At 45.6% G+C, this 26365-nt stretch overlaps 1 protein-coding gene across 5 annotated transcripts in view; it reads left to right on the forward strand.

Moving 5' to 3' along the window:
- Mtmr3 (myotubularin related protein 3) overlaps window positions 1-26106 on the forward strand; it is a 131049-nt gene extending 104943 nt beyond the window's left edge. For 2 of the 5 annotated variants that reach the window (XM_085829148.1, XM_029484042.2), the window contains 13 exons: window positions 2854-2967; window positions 8022-8227; window positions 9017-9148; window positions 9621-9732; window positions 14094-14289; window positions 15009-15194; window positions 15847-16017; window positions 17226-17371; window positions 18365-19766; window positions 21007-21117; window positions 21544-21632; window positions 22284-22310; window positions 24033-26106. In XM_085829148.1, coding sequence (XP_085685274.1) covers window positions 2854-2967; window positions 8022-8227; window positions 9017-9148; window positions 9621-9732; window positions 14094-14289; window positions 15009-15194; window positions 15847-16017; window positions 17226-17371; window positions 18365-19766; window positions 21007-21117; window positions 21544-21632; window positions 22284-22310; window positions 24033-24204 — 3064 coding nt within the window. In that variant the 3' untranslated portion in view covers window positions 24205-26106. The remainder of the gene's footprint in view (window positions 1-2853; window positions 2968-8021; window positions 8228-9016; window positions 9149-9620; window positions 9733-14093; window positions 14290-15008; window positions 15195-15846; window positions 16018-17225; window positions 17372-18364; window positions 19767-21006; window positions 21118-21543; window positions 21633-22283; window positions 22311-24032) is intronic. The other 3 variants (XM_021176002.3, XM_029484043.2, XM_021176003.3) reach the window with 3 other exon arrangements.
- Window positions 26107-26365: the final 259 nt, after the last annotated feature.

Here is a 26365-nt window from a genome sequence, read left to right on the forward strand (position 1 = left end):
TGCGTGTGCGTGTGTGCGTGCGTGTGTGTGCGCGTGTGTGTGTGCGTGTGCGTGTGTGCGTGCGTATGTGCGCGCGCGCGTTCACACACCTGTGCAGGTGTAGGCAGTTTGTGAATTTTGGATGTCTTACATTTCATTTGTCACCTTAGTTTTGAGCCAGGGTCTCTCACTGAACTTGGAGCTTGCTGGTTCAGAAAGACTAGTTGACCAGCAAGCTCTAGGACTCTCCTGTCTCTACCCCCCAGTGCTGGGATTCTAGGCATATACTAGCACACCCAGCTTTTTATATGGGCACTGGGGCTCTGAACAGGGATGCTCATGATAGCGTAGCACAAGCACTTTTCCTACTGACTCATATCCCCAATTCCTCATTGCTAATCTTAATGACAAATGTCCTCAACTGCGATCACTAAATGCTAAAACTATTATTAAATTCATTCATTACCTATTTCCTTAAAACTTAACACATGTAAGTACTTTGGTGAGAGAGGGTGGCTAAATACTGGGATTTTGTCAGAGTTTCTGTGAGGAGAATGAGATGAATATATTCTACTCGTATGTTCCATCCTTTGATCTTTTTTCTGTTACCTCAAATTATAATACCCATTTTCTTGGTCCTTTTGTGGTTGGCCATTTTTCACTGGAAAGTCGTCTACCACTCATTGCAAATCTTCACACGGGCCTTACCAAGAAGTGACGGACCTGCAGGTTACACAGACTCGAGAGCTCCCCACGGGGCTGGTGGCAGAGGCAGGTTGGAGGACAGAGGAGCCATAGAAATCTGAGGTTACATAGGCTTTGCTGACTTGAACCTTCTTTTCTTACACTGGAACTGTTTACCAACAGTGGGAAGAGCTAACTTCTGAATAGAACAGGCGTAGTGTCTGCTGGACAGTGAGCATAGAAATCACCAGTTCATAGGAACAAGTCAGCCTCCAGGACTGTGGAACATTTATTCTACTGCTAACGTATGAGAGCATATCTAGTCTTGAACATAAAACAGAATAAAAAGAACAAGACAAGCTATTAGAGTGGTTGCTGTGGTCACTGTCATGGGTCATTTTAAAGAGTTTGAGCTGGGCAGTGTTGGCGCACGCCTTTAATCCCAGCACTTGGGAGGCAGAGGCAGGCGGATTTCTGAGTTCCGGGCTACCCTGGTCTACAGAGTGAGTTCCGGGACAGCCAGGGATACACAGAAACCCTGTCTTGAAAAACAAAACAAAACAAAAAAAGAGTTTGACTGGGTGTTAGGAAGTGTGTGTAGCTTATTTGCCATCGCAACCATCCTTCTGGTTCAGGGGCTTTTACATTTCTGTTTCTTTATCTTCTGGAAATTGAGAGGAAAGAACGAGGTGCAGTGTTGAGTAATCAAAACCCTTATGTCTCAAGGCTCCTTCTGATGCATAGAGGAGGGCAGGGTAATGGAGGTGATGGCATCTTACTTAAGGCTTCTATTGCTGAAATAAAACACCACTACCAATAAGCGACTTCAAGAAGAAGGGGTTTATTTTGCTTATATTTCCACATCATAGTCATCAAAGGAAGTCAGCCCATGAACTCCGTCCGGGTAGGAACCTCAGGGCAAGAACAGAAGCTATAGACAAGTACTGCGTGCTGGTTTACTCTCCATGGCTTGCTCAGCTGATTTCTATACCACCCAGGATCACCTGTCCAGTGGGCTAGACCCTCCCACACCAATCATCAGTCAAGAGAATGCCTGTAAGCCAGTCCATGAAAGAATTTCCTTAGCTTTTCTTCTCACATGTCCCCTAGCTCTTGTCAAGTTGACATAAAAACTAGCCAGCACAGGTAGGTTTTGAGTTTTAGGATTAAATTTCATACTGCTTTCAGTGTTCAAAAGGAAGATTACCTAGTGATACTGTCCTGTAAATAAATTTGACTAGAATGCAAAAACACCTTTTGTTTTAAAATGAGCAAGCAAAGGAGTGAAAGTACGAGGAAGAGAGAACAGGAAATAGTTTCTTCCGAAGTGTATTTTATAGAAATCATGGTTAATAGCTTGCTCACATTACTAATTTGGCTCACTGGGATTATTAGTGTGTATTGCATCTGTATAACTCCTGGCTGTACTTGTTACTGAAAATTAGGACATCCCTGGACCTGGAGAGATGGCTCAGCGGTTAAGAGCACCATCTGCTCTTCCAGAGGTCCTGAGTTCAATTTCCAGCAACCACATGATGGCTCGTAACCATCAATAATGAGGTCTGATGCCCTCTTCTGGTGTGTCTGAATACAGCTACAGTTACTCACATATATAAAATAAATAAATCTTTTTTAAAAAGAAGAATTAGGACACTGGTTCAAGTCAGGTGAGAAGTTAATCTGAAGAGGCGATCTGACTTCGTCCTTTTCGTGCTTCATTTTGACAAAGAGCCTGGAAGACTGAAGCTAAGAGAGGTGACAGATATTTCTTTCTGTACTTATACACACGCACACAATTTACAACAGAGAATTTTTATGGAGAAGGAGACTGTCCCTCAACTCTTGTTTTTTTCATTGTTAGATTATCAGATTCCAAAAGGCAGCACCAGATTGAACCATCAAAGATAATTTGTATAATATAAGCAAACATTATGGCTGCCTATTCTGGTAAGGAGACCAAAACAACCTCAAATAATGCCCCCTTGATTTCTTGTTTGCCATTTTTTTTTCTCCTGTGCTAGCGAATGAATATTGGACCTTGAACATGCTAGGCAAGCACCCTCATTGCCTTTGTAATGGCATGAATAGTGTTCCTGTGCCAGCTCATGTCCTATCCCTCTGCCCCTCTCTTACTCCTCCATCTTCTCCCCTTTTCTTTCCTTCTTACCACCGTTCTCTTCTTTCCAACAGATTATGTGGTAGTTATCCACAAGAGCTCATAGTACCTGCTTGGATCACTGACAAAGAACTGGAAAGCGTGGCAGGCTTCAGATCCTGGAAGCGCATCCCTGCTGTCATCTACAGGTATGTAAGCCAGACCAGCTCCAGGTACTTCTTCCCTACTGCTCACTGTCCTGACAGCTGCTGACCTGGCAGAGACAGTCCTTGGCAAGTGCATGATTCCTTGTTGCGAAAGCTGTGTCTACAGAAAGAAAAACACCAGCACTCACTGTGTCCAGACCAGAAGCAGCTGGCAATGCAGGTGAACCCTGGTGAGAATATTTCAATAGAGAAGTGTCTGGGCCACCTGTGCAATGCACAACTTTAATCCTAGCACTCAAGAGATGGAGACGGGTGGATAACTGCGACTTTAAGATTAGCCTGGTCTATGTAAGAACTTCTAGGATAGGCAGGGCTACTATACAGGGAGACCCTATCTTTAAAAACAATAAAAATAACATTTTTTTCTTATATTCATTGTATTTAGCTTCAGATGATTAACAGGACTTTTGTGTTGAAAGATTGGTGAGATTTAGAATAGAGCTCAATGAACTCTAATGGTGTTTGTGATTGTCACTTTAACATGTGACATGTGGAAGAAAGGACTCTTGTTTTGAGATGAATTAGAATCACTTGTGGCTAGACAGAAAATTTCAGAGACACAAGACATGAGAGCTATAGTGTAATATCTTGTGGGAAGACATGAACAGCCCTCGATAAATCCCAGATAGGACACTGACTACAGACCTAAGAAATGGTTCCACCTGAGGCTCTCTTGCTGACCACGGGGAGCTTCTAAAGTCACTTCTAGGAGTGTGGGTAAAGAATGGGTGGAGGGATATAGAAGATTCAGACGTAGCTGCATCCCGGGAAGACTCCCAGAGTGGTGACTTGTGACAGCCACATTATTGGCATTAGCTAGACACTACAGACATGTCTACCAAAGTTCTCTTCCCCAGCAAGTGTCTGCTGCTGTTACAACCCTTGGAGAGGTACATGTGTCGTGAGCGTCTTCCAAGCCTTCCTCTTCCTGCATAAGGGATTTTTACTTTGTGGGAATGGTATCTATAAGGGGTTGGTGATACACAGATGTGCTATAATATGTAAATGAGGGCCTCTTAACACTTTGATGCCTGTAAGTGACATTTGAAATAGAGTATATGCTTAAGTACTGGCTTTATAAGTTAGTGACCAATCTGCTGTTACACAGTCATGCTAAATTTTTAGTAAGTCGTATTATGTCTTGTAATGTTAACATTCTCCATTTTACTTTTTGGTTTGTAGACCTTTTAAACTGACCAAAGTGAGCCAAACAATGGCTTAGTTAAAAAGTACCACACCAGGACCTATTGCACTCCAATATTGAGGCTTTAGGAAGGTATATTTCTTGTGACATTCTTAGGAAGGTTGTTCATTTAGCCTATTGAAGGCAAGTCCTGATGCCACCCTGAATACTGAACGTGAAGGACACTGCCTGTGGCTCAGTAGGACCCATTAAGCCTTCAGTGTCCATTTTCATCAGTTTTGTTTTCAGACACCAAAGTAGGTCACCAAATTTACCTGTCACTCAGGCACTGAGAATGACATGGAATTAGAGAACAGGGGAAGCTGAAGGGATTTGGAGGCTGGGAAAGCAGCTGGCTGCTGTTGGGACCAGCAGCTGTGCTAGATCGGCTGCCTGGCATTTATGAGACTTGTGACTTGGAGCAGAAGGGGGAAGTACTCTTTCTGAGTACCAGGCTTTCAGTAAAAGCCAGTTTTCTTCCTTTAGGCAGAAAGCTTAAGTACGCTAGTTAAGAAGAGCTAGCTCCTTAGAATACGGTTTTGTTTTGTTTTTTTAATTAGCTTTTTTTTCTTTCTTTTCTGTAATTCAATTCTGGAAGGCATGGGTTCTAGGGTTGCTCATTCTAGATACCTGGAATATGTGGATAAGTAGAATTTGTCACCACCAAGGAGGCTTCCTGGAGCTGCTTTCTCTATCGAAGGACATGTGTCTTATGTCTCTTATCTCAGAATTGGATCCCTGTGTTGTTTAGTTTTGTTGGAGGGGGGGCAGGGTGTTGAAGAATGTTCAGGACACTCCACCACTTTTCAGTGCCACCAGAGATGCTGTCTTACTCAGTATGACCAAGGCAACGCTTACAAAAGAAAGCATTTGCCGGGCATGGTGGCCGGAGCTTGACATGAGAAAATGTAATGGTTAGCTGGGTGGAGCTCTGTGAGCTCGAGGCCAGCCTGGTCTATAGAGAGTGAGTTCCAGGACAGCCAGGGCTGCACAGAGAAACCCTGTCTCAAAAACAAACAAAATAAAGCATTTAATAGGGCTACAGTTTCAGAAGTTTAGTTCCTTAGCATCATGACAGGGAACATGGCTGCACTCAGGGCTCTAGAACAGTCCTCGTGAGCTACATTTTGATTTGCAGGCCAAGAGAGAGAGGGACAAGGCTTGGCATGGGTTTTTTGTTTTGTTTTGTTTTGTTTTGTTTTGTTTTTTTTGAAACTTTAAAGCCAATCCCCAATGATGCACTTCCTCCAACAGGTCACACCTATTCCAACAAGGCCACAGCTTCTAATCCTTCTCAGATAATGGCACTCCTTATGACTAAGCATTTAAGTATATGTACCTGTGGGGGCCATTCTCATTCAAACCACCACAAGTAGCAAAATGCCCCTAAATCCAGCATTTCCCAGATTTAGTTATGTGTGGACTGCAGCAGTGATTTCTGAGGTCATTAGCAGCAGTTACTTTGCAATACTGGCCTGAACCAGAACCTGATTAGAGCTACAGAGTTGCACAGCACAGCAAGATCTTGAGAGACCTCCATCTGTTGTGTAGCTTACAGCATCCCTGTGTGCATGGTGATCCTTATCAGATAGAGAGCTTGCGTGGCCATTGTATTAGAGGCAATTAAAACCATTGCATCTTCATGTACAATGGAAGCATTCCATGTTTAGTACGTTGGTTTTTTTTTTTTTTTTTTACTCGACCTTTTACCTTTTTGTATTTTAGCAAGTTCTGTCTGTTAAGGTGGTAAAATGTCTGTTTTATCTAATTTTCTTTTTTCTTTTAAATTTTAAAGTGATTGTAACTTTTGTCATTGAGCTGGCTTTCATGCAATACAAAGCTTTTTAGGAGATCAATTACTGCTACTTGTAGTGACCCAGTTGGCCCTAAAAACCCAAGACCAGAGTGCCATCTGCTGTTCTGTCTCTGTGCTAGGAAGCCTCACAGAGACAGAGGACTCTCAGAAAAGGTCCCTTCACCCTTTTCTGGGAAGTTTGCAGTCATTCAGATCTGTGGCTTTCAGCCTGATAGGGAGACGCAGCAAAAATCATGGAATTTCACATCATTTGTTTGATTTGAGTGTGAGCCCATGCGGTGTTGGTAATGATGTGTTCTTCGAGCTGTTCTCAACTCGGTGAGGCAGGATTGAAAACCTCTAAGCAGACTACTCTAGTGGGATTTGCTACCACCACATTTAATCTAGTGCTTGTGAATTTAAGGATTATATTTTCTCACATTATTTCCTAAAAAAGGAAAAAGGGATGGAATACTGTGTACTGTGTTAAACCCATCTCTACTATCTGTGTGCAGGTTTGCATGTGCAAATTCAAGAGCATTTTAAAGAATATGAGCATTTTCTTCAGTATATAGAATTGGTAGGATATTGCTTACCAGATTTTGTAAAGTGTTTCTTGGGGCTGAAGAGTTGGCTAAGTGGTGAGGAGCACATGCTGGTCTTTCAGGGGGATGGAGTTTGGTCCCTGGCACCCTCCCCTCCTCACTGGACCTCACAGCTGCCGTCAGTTGCAGACACACACACACACACACACACACACACGAGCAAAAATTTTTTAATTAAAAGATTTATAAAATTTTATTTGTTTAGTGTGTATGTGTGTGTGTACAAGCACACATGCCACAGCACATGTGATCCAGCTTTGTTGAGTCAGTTGCCTCCTTCTACGTTTATCTGAGTTCAGGCATGGAGTGGGTCCAGGCCTGTGCTTTAACCACTGAGCTCTCCATCTTTATAGCACTTCAAACGTAAGGAAGCTTTAGGTATGCTAATACAATCTAGCAATCTTTACTATATTACATTTAGAGTTGTGCTAACCCACCTCTACAGTCAATGTTACTGTATTTTCATTGAACAGAATGAAACCTCACACTCACTGGCAGTCATTCCTTACTTCCCCAACTGCTCTATCCCAAGCTAGAGCCAGGAATGCACTGTTTCTCTAGATTGCCTATTCTGACTAGGTAATACGTCTTAACAACTCATGTCCTTTGTGATGGGCTCACTTCACTCTATGTGACACTTTCCAATTTATCTATGGCATAGCATGGGTCTAAACTTTGTTTTTTACAACTAAATATTACATTTTTCCAACTTTTTAATTGACATGCTGGAAAACATGAAAATTTAGTAGCATCTCAGAGTGGACTCTGAGAATCATTTCTGGCTTTGGAAAAGAATCTGTCAGAGTATAGTTTACTGGGATTGTAATTTCTTCCCTCTGAGATGCTTGAGCAAGCATGGCTGGGTCATCAAGTACTGTGCCCATAGTAAGACTAAGTTATGACTGACACGTGACATCTCTGGAGAGCTGTAAAAGGATTTCACTGTAGGCCAAGAGAATGTTGTACTTGCAGAGATGGGATGTGTTTGAAAAGAATCATCAAGCCAGCAGTAGTGAATATATGGATACTGCGGTAAACCTCCAGAAGTGAGGCAGAACAGTTTGTTTTGTACCTTAGCAAATTTATGTGTTGGATTCAGTATCAGAAATGGGTGTTTGTACTTAATTATTACATAGTAGAACTGGTATAGTATTCATAGATTTTTTAAAAATATCTTATTTCCCAAAAATAAAGATTCAGAATATCTAAATTGTGAATGTTAGTTCATTTTCTCTAAGAATATTCACTTACCATTTGTTGGTAACTTTACAGAGAGCACTATCATGAGATGATGATTGAGAAAGCATCAGGCTATTTACAATCAATTTCCATCCTTTTATGAGTACAGAGCATCAGATGGGGCTTTGAAACAGTACACTCAGGAGGGGAGGGGATGAGGGGCTTCCAGATGGAAACTGGGGAAGGACACTCACTGTCTGTTGTCTCCCCACAGGCACCAGAGCAATGGAGCTGTCATTGCCCGCTGCGGACAACCGGAGGTTAGCTGGTGGGGCTGGCGAAATGCTGATGATGAACATCTGGTGCAGTCAGTGGCCAGAGCCTGTGCTTCTGACTCTCAGTCAAGTATCAGCAAGGTTTCCACTCGGAACAGTTGTCGGGACTTTCCCAATGCAGGGGATCTTTCAGATGTGGAGTTCGGTAAGGTGCTCACTAGGCCCATGCAGCAGTTTTTTAAACCATCTGAAAAGCTTATCTTAAAGTGCCTTTTCCTTAAATGATACAATGTTAAATCAGAGTTTTTGAGTCTCTGTCCTGGAACTTACTATTTAGACCAGGCTAGCCTTGACATCACAGAGAACCGCCTGCCTCTACTTCCCGATTGTTGGGGCATACATCATTACACCTGGCTGTATAAAGTTACTTTTCTTTTTTGAATATGTATGTATTTGTTTATTTAATGTATGTGAGTACACTGTAGCTGACTTCAGACACCCCAGGGGAAGGCAGTCAGTGCTTTTAACTACTGAACCATCTCTCCAGCCCTAAAGTTACTTTTATAAGAGAGAATTCGGTGAGTTTGTTTGAGGAGGGACAGGTCTTGACAAAGCACTGGAAGATCTTTTGTTTCAAGCCTAATGTTGTCTTCCTTGCCATTGTGACAAGAATGAAGTATTTGGATGAGGATGTGGGTTGTCTCCAGTCTGTGGAGAAAAATACCTGCTTTTATGAAAGGACTGCAGGGGTAGAAATGAGGGTAAGACATTAGGTGAAGTGGGAATCGGTTTTGGAAAATAAATCCTAATCAATTTCAAGAGGCAAACAGAGGGTACACTGAAGGCAAGTACCAGGTCTGGCTAGGCGACTTGGTTGATTAGAGTTCATTTTGTTCTGTTTTACTGTAATATGTGCCTCTGGTACTAGATAGATAGTCACAGTTCTAGGAGAGCTGGGTCTGCTTAGTTTTTATCCCCTTCTTGATGCCTGCAGATTCCTCTCTGTCAAATACTTCAGGAGCAGAAAGTTTAGCTCTCCAGCCCCAGAAGCTTTTGATCTTGGATGCACGCTCCTATGCAGCAGCTGTGGCAAATCGAGCCAAAGGAGGAGGCTGTGAGTGCCCAGGTGGGTGTATAGTCTGTCCCTGCATCATCTGTCCTTGTCAGTGCAGCTCACTCACAGCCTAGGCTTCAGTTAAAGTAAACGACAAAGCGCGTCCTTCGCTCTGCATCCAGAAAGCCAGGCGTCTCTCTGGATCCTTGACTTTTGTGAGCTTTGGCTGAGGTGCAGACCATCTTCCTCCTGTGTACCAACCAACATTAAGGATAGGAAAGCCCACAGGTCTGTAGAGGCTCTGTTTCTCAGTCTGTTGTCTCTCACAGTACATACGTGAATCACTAGCTCCCTGCCACTCCCACGGACTTCTTAGAAAAGCATGGTCCGATGGAGTAGTGAATACAGAGCTCTAGTGTTCCGCCCTTTCTGACTCTGCCACGGCCCTGCTGTTTGAGTTCTGCTACTTTGCTGCTTTTACATTTGCTGGTGAGATCCTTAACTTGAATGTATTGTGGGTTTTTTAAATTGTTTTTCTCTACAGAATATTATCCTAACTGTGAAGTTGTGTTTATGGGAATGGCAAACATACATTCTATCCGGAGGAGTTTCCAGTCTCTGCGGCTGCTGTGCACACAGATGCCAGATCCTGGAAAGTAAGGCTTGGCTTTAGTGCGTATGCTTCTTTTGTTGCTGCCCCTGTCTTGCTGGGTTGGGTTTGGTTTGGTTTGAATGAGTTTGGAGGTGTCTTCTGTTTGTTAGTGGCCCTTAGTTATACTTTTGGTCCCTGTGGATAGTCTTCCTGGCCTAGAAGCTGGGTTTCTACAGCATAGAACATCAACTGTGGAGAAAATAGTCCAGCTCCTTTGCAGAGTTTGTGTTGTTCTTGTTGTTGTTGTTTTTAATTTATTTTTGAAATTAAAATATAATTACATCATTTTCGCCTCCCCTTTCTCTCCACCCCTATTATAATGTGTGTAGCTATTCAGGCTTTCTATGTCTGCCCCAGTTCCCGAATAACAACTCGGAGGCTTATCATTTATTAATAAATGCCTACTTTGTTTCCCAGCTAGCCCGTAAGTAATTATCCTGTTATTCTATTCTATGTCTGCCACATGGCTGGTTACTTCTCCTCAGTTTCACACGTCCGACGTCCTCCAAGCCCGGATGGAGAAAACTCCCGTGGCTGAACTCTTTGCCAGAGTTCTTCTCTCTGCTAATGCCCCACTTTCTAAGCCTCCTCACCTTATTGGCCATCAGAATTTTTTTAATTTTGACCAATCAGAAGGTGCCTTAGGCAGGCAAAGAAGGAAAGAGACACATCTTCACATAGGACATAAGCCTACAATGTGTGTGCATATTTCTAAGTATATAACTATTATCTGTTCAGTCCATATAGTGTAACTTTTATTCTTTTTTCAGGACTGATCACTTGGTATTGGATAATCATTGGAGGCTCTTCCCAATCTAGTTAGTCCTTAGTTGACCTGTAGTTTTTGTTTGGGGTACCCAGCCTCACTGGTACATGGGTAACACAGTTCTGTCACAGGGTTTGGATGTGCAGCACATAATAGATCTCAGGCCTCAGAACAGAAGCAGCAAACCCTTCTTTCTCTGTTGGTTGTTGCCACAATATGAGTGCCACTGTGGTACATGGTAGCAGTCAGCCCTGAGGATGAAGCAGTGTCTGACTCTGAGTCACTATTCTGTTGCTGTAAAAAGACATCAAGACTGGACTTAATGGTTAAGCACTGACTGCTCAGAGGTCCTGAGTTCAAATCCCACCAACCACATGGTGGCTCATAGTCATCTGTGACAAGATCTAATGCCTTCTTCTAGTGTGTTTGAAGACAGCTACAGTGTACTCATATACATAAAATAAATAAAATCTTTAAAGAAAAAAAAAAGGCATCGAGACCAAGGCAATCTTCTCTTCTCCCCTCTCCCCTCTCCCCTCTCCCCTCTCCCCTCTCCCCTCTCTTCTCTCTTTTCTTTCTTTTCTTTTTTCTTTTTTTGGTTTTTCGAGACAGGGTTTCTCTGTGTAGCCCAGGCTGTCCTGGAACTCACTCTGTAGACCAGGCTGGCCTTGAACTCAGAAATCCACCTGCCTCTGCCTCCCGAGTGCTGGGATTAAAGGCGTGCGCTCTCTCTTCTCTTTTTCTATATAGGGTCTTACCATGTATCCTTGGCTGACCTGGAACTCACTCCAGATCAAGCTGGCCTTGAACTCACAGAGATTCACCTTCCTCTGCCTCCTGAGTGCTGAGAGTAAAGGTGTGTTCCATTGGTTTTTCAAGACAGGGACTCGCTTCATAAATAAAGCTGGCCTCTAACTCACAGAGGTCTGTCTACTGCCTCCAGAGTGTGTAGATTAAAGACCTTCGCCACTATATCCAGTTGAAAGAAAATATGTACTTGGGGCTGGCTTACAGTCTCAGAGGTTTAGTTCATTAGCATCATGCTAGGGAACGCAGTGGCGCACAGGCAGGCAGACACTGGAGCAGCAGTTGAAAGCTATGGCATGGTCTGCAGGCAGAGAGAGATTCCTGACTTGGCACTTTTGGACTTCTGAAACCTCAAAGCCTACCCTGGCAATTCAAATCAGTGTCCCCCAACAAGACCACACTTTCTAATCCTTTTAATCCTTTAAATAGTGTCACTCCCTGGTGACAAAGCATTTAAATGTATGAGCCTGTTGGGCCATTCTCATCCAGATCACCACACTGACCAAAGGAGAACTGTCTTCTTCTTCTAAGGATTTTCCATTTGCATCTGTCACTTAGCTCGGGGCCAGAGACTTGTCATAAACTCTGTTCTTGGCCATGTAGCCTGACTGCTCAGGATCCCTTTTCATGTAAATAAAAAGACCGGATCAGTACTGTGTAGTCTCTCATACCTCACAGATACTTAATTTCTTTCTTTAAAAACTCAATTTTAGGGCCAGAAAGATGGCTCAGTGCAACACTTTGTTGTTCTTGTGTAGAACCCAGCTTTTATTCCTAATATCCACATGGAAACACACACAGAGAGAGAGAGAGAGAGAGAGAGAGAGAGAGAGAGAGAGAGAAACTATTAAAAAACAAAACTTTATTTTGAATGTAAACAATGAGTTCACCCATCCTTGTCCAGGTGAATGGAGGATCTGTTAAAGGGACAGTGCTTTGTATTTGGGCAGTTCAATCTCCTTTATGGGTGGAAAGATGCTCTGGCAGTGATGGACACTGAGCAAGCCGCCTGTCTGTGCCTGTGGAGAGCTGGAGGGTTGTGTGCTTCTGTTCCACTGTGTGGCTCCACCCTCTGTGGTGGCTGCCTCTCTCCCTCTCTCCCTCTCTCCCTCTCCCTCTCTCTCAGACTGACAGCACTGGCTGCTACTTCATGGTCAGTGGGGTCAAAGAAACCTCCCTCTACTGGGTTTTGTTTACTGATTCAGCAGCAGGGGAATGTTCATAATTACTTATCAGCCCTCTGATTGAAAACAAAAGAGAACACATCTGATCCATCAAGAAAGGGTTTTAAGTGTGTCTAACTAGAAGATAGGGAAGCTTGAAGTTGAATTTATCTATGACAAATTTATAATTCATTAAGTAGAAGGACTCTTCCTATATTTGGGGGCAAAGCTTGGGGTATAATAATGATGGCAACATAGTATCAGCCTCTGAGTCACAGAATAGTTGGGAAAACAGGGCTTGTACACCCTGTTCTGCTGTTTGCTTGCCTGGTAAGAAAGATCTCCCTTTCTTAGACTCCTAATAACATTCATGTTCATTCTTCCTTTTTCCTATAGACCTTATCTAGACCTTGTCTTGGCAAAGCCTTCTCAAAGATCCTGGACAATTATTATTCCTTATCTTTCAGTGTTTAAAGGGCTAGACTTGTGGCCTTAAACTACAAATTTGGCCACATTTGGGGAAAAAATAAACAGAAGTTGTTTGGGGGAATGAGGGATGGAGGAAGAAGTACATGAAACAAAATGTCAACATATTTGTGGGGGTGGTAAGCTATAGCCTCAAACCAAAGAGGCAGATCTTTTTATCTGATACCCTAGAGGATTTTGAAAAAGGTAGAGTCCTCTTTCTGGATCCAGTCAAACTCAGCAATATTATATAGTCATTGTACCAGTTCTCATGAGTCTAATGATCATAATGGACTGTGTGATTGTGATTTTAGTCAGTAAGTAGTCAAGGCTTAACAGTGGGTGATGGGTAATGTTTGAACCATTCCTGTGTTTGCCAAAGACAATTTCTTACACTGTGTGTACTAGTCTAGAACTACTCGCGCGCCCCCCCCCCACACACACACACATACTTCCCTTTTGACAAATTGTCTTTGAAGAGTAGATGTGGTACATTCCAGCACTTGGAGGCTGATCCAAGAGAACTGAGTTCCAGATCAGCCTGGGCTGCATAACAAGACCCCTGTCTCGAATTCATTAAATGTAGGGTGGGAGGAGCATGTACTTGTGTGTGTATCAGAACCAGGGGTGGGGGCATAGCTCAGTGGTAGAACACTTAGCTAGCAAGTGTGAGAGAGACCCTGGATTTTATTCCCAGTATATTCGGGGAGGAAAAAAAGAGGAGGGGAGGGGGTGAGGTTAGGGTACTGGGGAGATGGCTCAGTGATTAGGAGCGCGTACAGCTTTTGCAGTTTGGTTCCTAGCACCTACATTGTGCTGCTCACAGCCACCTGTAACTCTAACACCCTCTTCTGGCCTCCTCACAATACACTACTTCCTTACACACAGTTAAAAATTAAAAATAGTGCCGGGTACAGTATAGCATTGTTAATTACAGGAGTTTTTGGTTGGTGTTGATTTTTAGTTTGTTTTTCCCTAAAACTGACTTTTCTTGATTGTGGAGCTTGAATCTCACCTGGACATTCTTTATGAATAAACTTTTTAATAAAAATCACTTTGGAAACAAAGGTCTCGTGGAATTGCTTCTTAATTTGGCAGGCATTGGACATGGTGACATAAAATCATAAAAGTCAGTATTTCCTTATCTTCCCTTTTTTTATTTAGTTGGCTTTCTGCTCTTGAAAGTACAAAGTGGCTCCATCACCTCTCTGTGCTTCTGAAGTCGGCACTTCTCGTGGTGCATGCTGTGGACCGTGATCAGCGACCAGTGCTAGTGCACTGCTCCGATGGCTGGGATCGGACTCCCCAAATTGTGGCCCTAGCTAAGCTCCTACTTGACCCTTATTACCGAACCATAGAGGTAAGAGTGTCTGAGGGAGGAAAGAGTATTTCAGGATAGATTGGGGAAACCTTTAGGAAGGTTGCATGTCAATTTTGGGATGGAAGTTAAGTCTACAGAAAGTGTACTTTGTCATAATCATGCATCCATCCCTTAGAGCTATGTGGCTAGTCTCATGGTTAGTGACAGGCATCGAGGACACAGAAATGTTTCCTTTGCAGCATCTCTACTTGGAAAGATCTTGTCTACTTCAGGAAAAATGGGCTTAAAAGAACACCCACATACTTACGATAGTAGGTTTAGACAGAACTGCATGGTGTTCCGGAGAAACATCTGCCCTGAAATAAGCATTGTTGGGTTAAATATAGAAGAAAAAAGCATAAAGTGACATAAGGTACAAATATTTATAAAAATTGCTGCTGGGGAAGAATTTTTACAAATACGGCTTTATAAATATAACATCAAAGGTGAAAATTAGTAAAAGAGAAATTTGGGTAGGCAGGCAGCATTTGTGTAGTAAATGAGGGTGACTGCACAAATAGCTAGCTAGAGTGTCCTTTAGCTGTATCCTGAATAGAGTCCGTAAATTGAGGCGTTTGTGTAAAAATGTGTGAACCATTAGGGAGAGAGCCTTTGGCTCTGAGCCTATGCCAAAGATTGACTGTTGGTGACATGGAGCTTAGGATGTCACAGGTGAGACAGTATTGCATAAGTGATCTCTCTTCGGTGCCTCCCTGCAGGGTTTCCAAGTCCTTGTGGAGATGGAATGGCTCGATTTTGGCCATAAGTTTGCTGACCGGTGTGGTCATGGGGAGAACTCAGATGATCTGAATGAGCGTTGCCCAGTGTTTCTACAATGGCTTGACTGTGTTCATCAACTTCAGAGGCAATTTCCTTGCTCTTTTGAGTTCAATGAAGCATTCCTTGTGAGTTTGGACTTCATGATTCTCCATTTTGGGACCATATACACCTAGAGGGATGCTGATACAAGTGTTAGGGGGCCATTTTTACCGAAAACTGCATTTTTTCAAACTTATCAAGGAGTGACTGCTTTATTTAAAAGCAACAGCATTTAACTTTCACTCAGTGAATCTAGCCGCACCAGGTTTTCCTCTGTAAACATAGAGTTGGCTTCTAAAGTATATGGTCTAAAAAGTAGTTAGAGATAGAAACTATCTGAATCTGCCGTGCTCCCCTCCAGTCTCTACTGATGCTATCTGCCATGTTTTCTGCTCCCGCTTGCTCCTTTGATGAAAGATGTCCTCTTCCTGTTTGAGCCCTCCGTTACCGTGTCCTCCAGTTTCCATCCCCTTATTTCTGACTGGCTCAGCATTTCTCCACTATGCTTCTTGCATTAGTATGTCTTTGACATGGGAGTGCTGGTGGTTGGGGTCAGGCTCTGCAATTGGTAACTGTGAAGAGGAGGTGCCATATATTAGCTGCCTATGCACATACAGCCTACATCCCTGAGTGAGCTGAAGTGTTCTCAGGGATGTCACGGTGAATTGTAGTTGGGTTGACCTCCTTTCTGAGACCATGTACCCCACTGTATGATTTTGCCTGATTGGAATTTTGCAGGTGAAACTGGTACAGCATACCTATTCCTGTCTCTTTGGAACATTCCTGTGCAACAACGCCAAAGAGAGAGGGGAAAAGCAGACTCAGGAACGGACATGCTCTGTGTGGTCACTTCTTCGAGCAGGCAACAAGGCTTTCAAAAACCTACTGTATTCATCTCAGTCAGAAGCCGTATGTACCCTTTAGCCTGACTCTGTGATCAGCAGAGAGTTCGAGGGTGGGGGCGCATATGGGAGCTGGTTTACGTAGTACTTGTTTTTTGTGAAAACGTGTAAGCTGTCTCAAGGTACTTTTCCATTTTCCACCATTCTGTCTATGTAAGCCTGTTTTTTGATAATGCTCTGGCCTGTCCATGACCAACTCAGGCTCAAGGTGGTTTGGTGTAAAACACATTCCTCCTTTGTCACGAATCATTGCCTGTACTTCTGCTAGTGCTCAGCGTAGTCCTAACACGTTTCCACTCTCTGGAGGAAAAGGCATTAAGGTTCCTCTTCTCAGATGGCTTGCATGGCTAAGAAGTGTCAGCCAGCAGGCTCCTGCTACTCTCCCATGAGCCAGGCAATGAGGCCCACTCAGCTCTGTCTCAACACAAACTCTTTCTGCTGTTGGCATGTATCTGTCTGTCTGTGATCTCTTCACACATGAGAGCTGCCAGGCCTTTTAACACTTTGTTCCTTCAAAAGAATGCCTTCTGCTACCCAGAGAGAGAGAGAGAGAGAGGCAGTATGTCTGTGTATCAAAATGATTGGTGTTCCCTCTGTCGAATGCAGTTTAAGCCCTTAGAGGTCCATGCAGGCTAATCAGAGGTTGTATTACATTGCTGGGCAATTAATACACTTCGAATCACAGTTAAGTAGTTAGAAGAAAAGATTTACAGTGTCTCTCCTTCCCTTCGTTGTGCCTGCTGGGAAAGTGACAGTAAGGGGTAGGAAAATACCCTTATTTTCACATGATTAATTTAAAGGATTCTATAAAATAGGTTTACAGCTTTCACTGAAGCCAAGCTTTAGTGAAACAGACACATTCACCATGAAACAGAACAATTCTTACTCGGTAAATCAGGCTGATGAAAGCCTGTCGTTCAGTAAAGACCAACTGAGATGATTAATAAGAAGTCTGCCTTTAAAGGACCCATTAGATTTTCATGCTCACAAGAGGCTTTTAAGTAAAGAGTATTGGCCAACTGAAACCCTGGGTCTATATCTATTCTCTTGGAAGACAGACCTTCATTTACTGGTGCCACCTCATTGTTGATCTGTGACCCAGCTGTGTTGAGTGGCCCACCTAGGTGTGTTTATTCTTGCTTTGTAATTCCAGACATGTCTAAGGGATTTTCCGGAACATGCATAAACCTGTGTCCTCCCCACCCTTCTCCTCAGGTGCTCTACCCCGTGTGCCATGTGCGGAATCTGATGCTGTGGAGTGCAGTGTACCTTCCCTGCCCATCCCCGTCTACCCCCACAGATGACAGCTGTGCACCATACCCAGTCCCAGGCACTAGCCCTGATGAACCCCCACTGAGCCGGTGAGCCCAAAGCTGATGCCACAGGTCCTAAGTCCTGAACGGTGCTATTCTTTCTTAAGTGGTGGTATTCCCTCTCTCCTACCTTCTTCCATTCTTCTCCCCCTCTTCTCCCTCCCTTCCTGCCTCCAAGGCTGACCTTAGACTTTCAGTGATATGTGTGTTCGAGTTACTGGCCTGAACCACGACATCTGGCTGAAGTTTAGTTTCTTAAGAAAGATAGTAAGCCTTATTTCTGAGAATGAATTGGACCTGTCCCTACATTATTCTGCCACCTGCACTGAGCGGTTTTTCAGTAGTGGAGCACATCTGTGGAGTCCTTGTGGACTTTGGTTTGTTCACGCCCTGCTCCCTGCTCTGTTAGTCTTCTGAAGCTTGAAAGTCAGATGCTGTAAGATGAGAGAAACTGGTTTTGCCACTTGTGAATATGCTTTATTAAGAACAGAGTGAGAGATAATAAATGAACTTAAAATGTATAGTACAAAGGACCAGCAAGTTCCTTTGCCACTACTTAAGAGGTATAGACCATTTCGAGGAATGCCTCGTGAAGGCTACAGATGCATGAAGCTCTGGGTTGAGCCCCAGTTTTGCATAACCTGGCCTGGTGACACATTCCTGTGCTGCCAGCACATTGGTGGTAAAGGCAGAAGGATCAGGAGCTCACGGTCATTGCTAGGCCAGCTAGAGAGTGTGAGGCCAACCTGGAATACATGTGTCCTTGTCTGAAAAATCAAAAACATAAAGAGAGGAAAATGTAAAAGGATGCCTTTTAGAAATAATATATGCTGTTAGCTTATTTGGGGGTGGGGATTGGCAGTGAGGAAGTGCAGGCAGTACCTGTGGAGAGCCGTGACACTCTAGGAGTCTGAGCCTCATTTTAAAGATGTGGCTGCGATGGCCCAGTTGTGAAACAGTAGCTTATGAAAAACCTGTTGTCCCTGGGGCCCTCTAAATCGCCTCTCAGATTCTCATTTTCCCTAAACCCTTTTCTTTTAGGCTACCCAAGACTAGATCATTTGACAATCTTACCACAACCTGCGAAAACATGGTGCCGCTGGCCAGCCGGCGCAGCAGTGACCCGAGCCTGAATGAGAAGTGGCAGGAGCATGGGCGCTCGCTGGAGCTGAGCAGCTTTGCCAGCGCTGGGGAAGAGGTGCCTGCTATGGACAGCCTGCGCAAGCCCAGCAGGCTGCTCGGAGGTGCTGAGCTGTCTGTGGCAGCCGGAGTGGCTGAAGGGCAGATGGAGAACATTTTGCAAGAGGCCACCAAAGAGGAGAGTGGGGTAGAAGAGCCTGCCCACAGGGAGCACACTGAGGTGCCAGAGGTCAAAGAAGAGGCACCCCTAGCAAAAGAAAGTAGGATGGCGGCCGAGGGCCCCGTTGTACTTTACCAAGAAGCACAGCTGGATGAGGCTACTTTAAGAAGCCATCTAGGCCCCGGCCTCTCTGTGTTCTCCCTGGGTGTTCCTGAACATCAGGACAGGCACAGTGTTCTCTCTAGTTCACTCCAAGCTCCTCTCAGCGGGGAGCACTCCCAGGAGGTCCCTGCAGAACAGCCTCAAGTAGAGAATATTGCAGAGGACAGGGAGAATGTAGCTCCTGCTGTCCCAGTAGATGCAAAAGTTGGCCTTGGTATCTCACAGTCTAGTTCTCTGCTGCCTTCCCAAGTCCCATTCGAGACAAGAGGACCACACATCAACAACTCCATGCACATGTTACTCGAAGATAAGGTAAAGTCAGAAAGTGGGCCCCAGCTCCATCACAGACCTTGCCCGGCAAGCAGTGGTAGATTCAGTGGCAAGGACATGCTTCCTGTAGCACCAGAGCCCAGGCCTGCTGAGAGGCCCCAGTGGGACTCTGTGCTACACAGGACTTCATCCCCTGGCAACACCCTTAGCCTGCTGCAGGCTCCTTGTGCCTTGCCGTTAGATAAATGTAGACAGGGAATTGTGTGCAACGGTGCCCTAGAGACTGAAAACAAGGCCTCAGAGCAGCCTGCAGGGTTTGACACCCTTCAGAAGTACCCCACACCCAATGGACATTGTGCCAATTGGGAGGCTGGGAGGAGCAAGGACTCGCTGAGCCACCAGCTGTCTGCCACCAGCTGTAGCTCTGCTCACTTATACTCAAGGAACTTGCACCACAAGTGGCTGAATAGCCACTCAGGGAGGCCATCTACTACCAGCAGCCCTGACCAGCCTTCCCGCAGCCACCTGGATGACGATGGCATGCCCGTGTACACGGACACAATCCAACAGCGCCTGCGACAGATAGAGTCTGGTCACCAGCAGGAAGTGGAGACCTTGAAGAAACAAGTCCAGGAGTTGAAGAGTCGCCTGGAGAGCCAGTACCTGACCAGCAGCTCTCTGCGCTTCAATGGAGACTTTGGAGATGAAGTGGTGAGTAGGTCAGGGTTCCTTTGAAGCTCTCCAAGGAGACGGCACGCAGAGGCCAGCAAAGTAACCCGTTGCACCCAGTGCATGGCTATTGAAACAGACTTCTGAAAGGATTAGAAAGGGCTTACTGATGAGAGAGATTGTTTGGGAGTTGGCCTTGGCCATGGAGACAGCAGTCCTCCTCTCTTCTGCTGAGCTGGCTTCTTATTCCCTTGTAGGAAGTTAAGAAAAAGAGGTGAGTTAATATGCATGACAGGGGAATCGAATCTCTGCAGAGAGGGTCCCTGTGTCAGCCAGGCTTTGTGGCTCATGCCTGTAATCAAGGGAGGCTGAGGCAGAGCATTTCTACAGGTTTGAGGTTAGCCTGAGCTGCATAGTGAGTTCTGGTCTAACCTGGACAACAAAGTGAGAGCCTATTTCAGTTCACTGTACCCTGAAATAAAACACATATGTTAGATATGTTTAGAAGGGCTTGCACACCTGTTCAGAATGGCGTTGACAGAGCAGTGCTGATTCTGTTAGGCTGGAGTGTTTGTCCCACCTGCGTCACTAGTGAGCTGCCTGCCTTCCCAGACTTGGGAGTGTGGAAGAGCCTTGCTCTCTTTGAACAAGTGTTTGTACCCACTCCGTGGCAGGTGCTGGCAAGAGAAATGGAGAGAAGGGGTTGATTTTTGTTTGCTTGTTTTTAAAGCATTGTTGAGGGCTTAGTATTGATGAGGCTTGGTGGCTAGAAATGAGGGTTCCAGGGTTCCTGGGCCCCCAGAGGGGCTTTCTTCTGATGGTCTGACAGTGTAAGGCAGGTTCGGGAGTAATCACCCCAGATCCAGTGACTTTCCAACCAAAGGAAGTTTTGGCTTTTTCTTCATACTAAATACTGGTTTCTCATTGGCCCAAAGAGCCCCTCAGAAGAAAGGAGGGCACACTCAAGTCACTGTTTTCATTCAGTGCTGGACTGGATCCCCAGGCCCACGAGAACAGCTGACACAGGGAGCTCCTTCTCCCTTCAGCTCAGCAGTGCCTTCCTGGACCCTAAAACCCATCTTTCCACACCATGTTACATCAGAGAATCCATGTGTCCTTGTGAGTGCAGCCCCTCTTGCACCTGGGCAGCCTAAGTCTGGATGGCTGATGTGACTGCACATTTGGTACCTTAGCACTCAAGAGACCCACCCCAGTGTACTGCTCCTCCTCTGGGAGGAGACAGACAGGTTCACTCCGTTCAGCTGTGTTTGTTTGCCAACAGACTTCAATCCCCGACTCGGAAAGCAATCTGGATCAGAACTGTTTGTCTCGCTGCAGCACAGAGATTTTCTCTGAAGCCAGCTGGGAGCAGGTGGATAAACAGGACACAGAGGTACAGGCTCAGCCCCTGCTCTGCGTGCCAACCACACAGGTGTCCTACAGTTTTCCATTCCAGCCCCTCCCCATGCCACTGACCAAGGAAGAACTCACAGCCTTCAGCCTCTGCACCTCAACTTCAGAAAACCCACATCCATCAGTTGTAAGACAGGGACATCAGTGAGCTGGCCCTTTTCTCTCCATTGCCTCTGCCAGCTCTCATAACAACCCAGGGTGCCACTGGGCCAATTTGTCTTAGAAGATTGGCGCCTCCTCCAGGCAAACAATTTGGACACCTTTCTTACACTGTTAGCAGGCCTGCTGGGCTGGTACCACTGGAGCACATGTAGTCCTTGTGGCTCTTGCTCCCCCTGGTGTGGCTCTGTTGACTTCAGCTGACTGGTCCACCTCTTGTTACTAACTTGGTCCATGTGTTTTACAGATGACTCGTTGGCTACCTGACCACCTGGCTGCCCACTGCTATGCCTGTGACAGTGCCTTCTGGCTCGCCAGTAGGAAGCACCACTGCAGGTGCCATTGGGTGGCTTTTAGGGTGGGACGGGTTACAGAATCTGAACCTTGGCATCATACAAGCAGTGCTCTGTGTGAGCTGCCCTGGGGATTGTGTTTCTGTGCCTCTGAAATTGATCCTTCTGGAACTGTATTTGGGGACTCTTTTCCAATTCAGTGGTCACCATTACATTTTGAAATGTGGACATACTTTGTTTTGTTTCCCAGATTGGTGGTTAACAGCTACCATTCAGATGTTCATTTCTTATTTCCAGCATAAAACTGGTCATGGCTACTTTGAGTGAAAACAGTGGAGCCTGGTTTTCCTACTCCTTTCTACTTCCTGCTCCCTGTGCTGCTGGGGAGTCCTAGACACAGCTGAGGACAGTTTTCAGTCCTTGTTGCTCCCAATTTCTTTTTCCTAGGTTGGGGAGTGAGTCACTAAGGCCGCTTTGCCCTGGCTGGGGTGGTGACTCTCTGGTAGATGTTCGGTGTTCCTAGAATAGGATTTTATCATAATTGAACAATGGCCCACATGTAGAAGTGAGACTGTATTGAAAGTGATGGAAAAATCTCTCTGTAGACAGATGATACTCTTAGGGCCATGGGTCTCCCCCACCCTGCACCCCTAGACCAAGTGGCTTCTCTGAGCTCTTTCTCCCCTCCTTGCAGGGACACTGACTGTGTTGATCAAACGTGGTGAGCATTTACAACAACTTGTCTGTGATGTCTGCACAGCCACAGTAACTTCTCCACACTAATGCTGCCATTCCTTTTCTGCACACACTGGGCCTTGAAAGGGTGAACTTAGGCAGGCAGATGGGCATGGGAGATCCATAGCAACTGATGAAAGAAGCTGCCAGGGGTATGTCTGCTCCAGCCGTGTGCTCCCCTCTGGACTGTCCAGGCCAGCTGGGCTCTCAGACTCCTGATGAGAAGGGATGCTCCTGCAGGGCTCGTCTTTGGGGAAAGCCAGTGGGCTTCAGAGCTTTTTTTGTCAGGGAGAGGTGACAGTTATTCATTGATGCCAGGATGATGCTAGTAACTTTCAGGTCAAATGGCATCACTCCCTTGTTTAGATTTTATAGAGACAGAAGTGAATCACTTAGTGTGGAAGATTCCACTCAGGCCTTTCAGGGTCTCCCAAGGGAAGTCAGATAGAAAAGCTTAATTGATCAAACTCATATCAGGCTTTTAAGCTAAACTTCAGCAGGTCTGTTTAACAAGTACAAACATTCAGAAGATTTCCCGTGTAACCACAAGTTCTTGCTGACTTGTGCTTCTTAGAAAGATATAAAGTGTTTCCTACATTTTAGGAATGAAAGGCTTTGTGTTCTCGTTTTCTGTCCTGTTGTCCTGTGTCCTATCTTCCCTTCTCCAGTGTTGCTTTGTCTCATGTGGTCTTTAGTATCTGCTCCTCCTGTGCCTGAGTGCTCCTTCCCCAGTGTGGTCTGTATTCTGCAGTGCGGCCTTTCTGTTAACCCCTCTTCTCAGCTCTGGAGAGCTGTGCCTTGGGGTTCCCTATGCTGAGCTGGCCAGTGGTTGGTTTGTACTTCCAGGCTCAGCAAATGTAGGATTCCTTAATCCTGTGTTGGTTACCTTCCATGTATGTGTGTGTGTGTGTGTGTGTGTGTGTGTGTGTGTGTTTGTTTGTTTGTGGTGGAGTGAGGGCTGGAGGGTATGGCAGACCTGTGCTGCAAAGATGCAAAGGACTAGAAATTTGGGCAGAAAGGAGAAGGAAGCCTTGAGATGCATGGGGCAGGGCAGTGAGCCCTAGCTGACTGACCACTGTCTAATAGGGATGCATGTGTTTCTCCATGGCCTCGTCCTTCCACCCCCTTTTCACGCTGAGCATGTGTCATGTGCTGCTTTGGTTTTTGGCTTTGCATGCTGCTGGCAGCAGTCTGCATCCGACTTGCCTCTGAGGCAGTGACCGTTAGGCCAGAGTTTCTCATCCCCAGCTGGGCAGCATAGTTGTTTCTCGTCTTTGAGGGGCCCACGGGCTGACTCCACTTGACTTTGGTCTCCCTTTGACCTCAGGCTACCCAGATGGCCAGTGCCAAGGTTAGTGCATCCACTGGGTACATCCCCAAGTCAGTACTCAGCACTGAGCTGGCAGTTGCTGTAGTGCGGGGCTCATTTGCCTACAGAGAGCTCTTCTGAGCATCTTCCTATGCATCCCTGACAGCCTTGTGCCAGAGTGGTAAGGCAGCCACATGTCATCCTTGGTGGAGGTGAAAATGACTACACTGGGTAGACTTATCTTCCTATTGAGCTTCTTCCTAGCCTGGCCTGGGGAAATGAACGTGTTCCTAGCACATCCAGACGGTACACACCAAATGCTGCTCTCTGAAGTTATTTTTTTCTCTCACAAAAACCAACAGCTGAAACTAATGTTGTTTTTTTTCTTCTTGTCTCAAGGAATTGTGGGAATGTATTCTGCTCCAGTTGTTGTAACCAGAAGGTTCCGGTTCCTAGCCAGCAGCTCTTTGAACCCAGTCGAGTGTGCAAGTCTTGCTATAGCAGCCTCCATCCTACAAGCTCCAGCATTGACCTTGAACTGGATAAACCTATTGCTGCCACTTCAAACTGAAGCTCAGTGACCTGGGGTGGCAGAGGCCATGCTGCTGTTCCTTTAACAGGCTCACACACAGCCTGGGCAGTCCAAGAAGCCCATACATTTGGAATGGGGGCATGGAACAACCTGTACAGAGATTGGGATGTACCACTGGATTGTAAATTGATTTTTGTTTCATCTCCCCTTCCCTTCCATCCTCTTCTTTGCCTTCTAAAAAGAAAAATATCCCAGTTGTCTTAATTTTTTTTTTTAATGGAAGCCCAGAGGTTGCCAGGCTCTTATAACTGCTGAGCCGCTTGCTGTTGGTCATTCTGTGAGATCACTCAGTGCTTCCCTGTGGGAGGAGCCAGAATGCAGGCCTGAGACAGCAGGACAGAAAGTCAGCCTACCATTAGTAACACGAGTAACCATTGTTCACATCACAGCTATGTCAGAGTTGACCTTGCTGCTGGGGAGGCTGGAAGCCCTTTTGAGTGCACTGTTCCTCAGAGGGGTAGGGCCATCCCGCCTCACACACAAAAAGCAGGATGGCGCTGGGAGGAAGGCACACAGTGAGCCCAGGCCTCACTTTGAAACGAGAGGTGTGTGCTGCTTTTGAGTTAACTGAGGGGGAGATGTTGGCCCACGTGGATCCCAACTTTAACATGACCAAGATTGGGTAGGGCTCTCTCCGCCTCCTTGGGCTTCTAGACAGAAAGGTACAGACTGGCCAGAAAGCAGTATCCTCCTGCAGTGGTCAAGGCCTGCACTGAGCGAGGCACCTGGGAGCCCCCTCTGGGTTCCACAAGCAATCTCTTCCTCAGCCAACACGGGGAAATCCAGACTCAGGGTTCCACAAGTCTCCTGTTCCCAAAGCAAACCAATCATGCATCTCCCCTTGAGGGACGAATCCCCACAGTTCCAAAGCTCTCCACACAATCAGCCTTCCTCTTCTACTTCTGGGGCAGCAGGGAGGACCCAGGAGTCCCTTGTCCTGCTTCTGGCTGCCTGAGTGGGCACATGTCTGACTCCTGTTATCTATCAGTGAAGAGCCCTTGATGATTGTAGGGTTCTAAGAAAATGACATGGCCTGGAGGAGATTCAGGGTACCTTCCCTCAGTGAGCTTTGATGTGGTCCAAAAAGAGCCTTAAACCAGTAGTTATCTGTTGTGGTGGTGGTGGTATGGGAAGGGTGGAGAACAGTTTTGGTTTGTGCTTTGAATTGTTGGCATCTATGTTTGTGACCACCCCACCCCCCAAGGGTGATGCTTAGCTCTGCTAAGAGCTGCAAACTGGTAACCGAGCAGATTATATATAGTGTGGGGGCTGGGAGAAGTTGGGAGACACCTCAGTTCTAGCCTGGCCTATATCCTTGCCCCTCCCCTCTGGACGCTGTTACCTGGCCATGGGCCTTCTGTGTCTCAGGGAGGTGGCTTCTGCATGTTCCTCAGTATGGATGCAAGAAACCAGAAGCCTTCCCTAGTCTGCTGAAGGGAAGGCTGCAGTATCAGAGTATTGCTCATCCCTCCAGGAGCAAGTCAGGCAGAGGCCGAGCTTAGTGAAACAGGGTGAAGTGCTCCATGCTCTCTGTGGTCTGGAGTTAGGGTGGGGAAAGTTTGGCATAATTGAAGATTGTGCAGTTCCTAGTGACAGGTGCCAAGAGGTTATGATACGGGTTTCTTGGGTCTGTTGTACAGTGTGAATAAATGCTTGCAGCTCTAAGCCCTTTTTGATCAATGAAGCACTTTTTTTATTAATATTTTCTTTGTATGTAAAGGAGGAAACGTGACTCTCCGTAGCTGTACATATAACCCTTTTCTCCTAAAGAGGAGGAGTCAGTGCTCCTATAGTTTTCATTTTTTGTCAAAGCAAGAAGTAAATACTTTAGAATTGTTAAATATATAGATAAAGTGAATAAAGTTGAGTGTCCGCACGGTGGCATCTGCGAACGAGTTCTAATTCTTTGCCCTGTAGTTTAAACTCTCTTTGTCCCTTTTCCCCTTACATAGGAGCAGTGGTTTGAGGAACTGCTGGGAATTTGACCTTTAGCAAAGGAAAACTGCACATTTCAACTCTAGACCTTGGCAAAGGGAAAGGGACTTCCCAAGATGTCCAAGCACTCTAGTCCATTTTCTCAAGGATTTGCCTGTGAGGTCTGCCAAGCTGAGGGAGGGCAGAGCACCAGTCATCGTAAGGA

This window comes from Mus caroli, unplaced genomic scaffold, assembly GCF_978045245.1.
Source record: "Mus caroli unplaced genomic scaffold, Mus_caroli_1 scaffold_13, whole genome shotgun sequence".
NCBI lineage: Eukaryota > Metazoa > Chordata > Mammalia > Rodentia > Muridae > Mus > Mus caroli.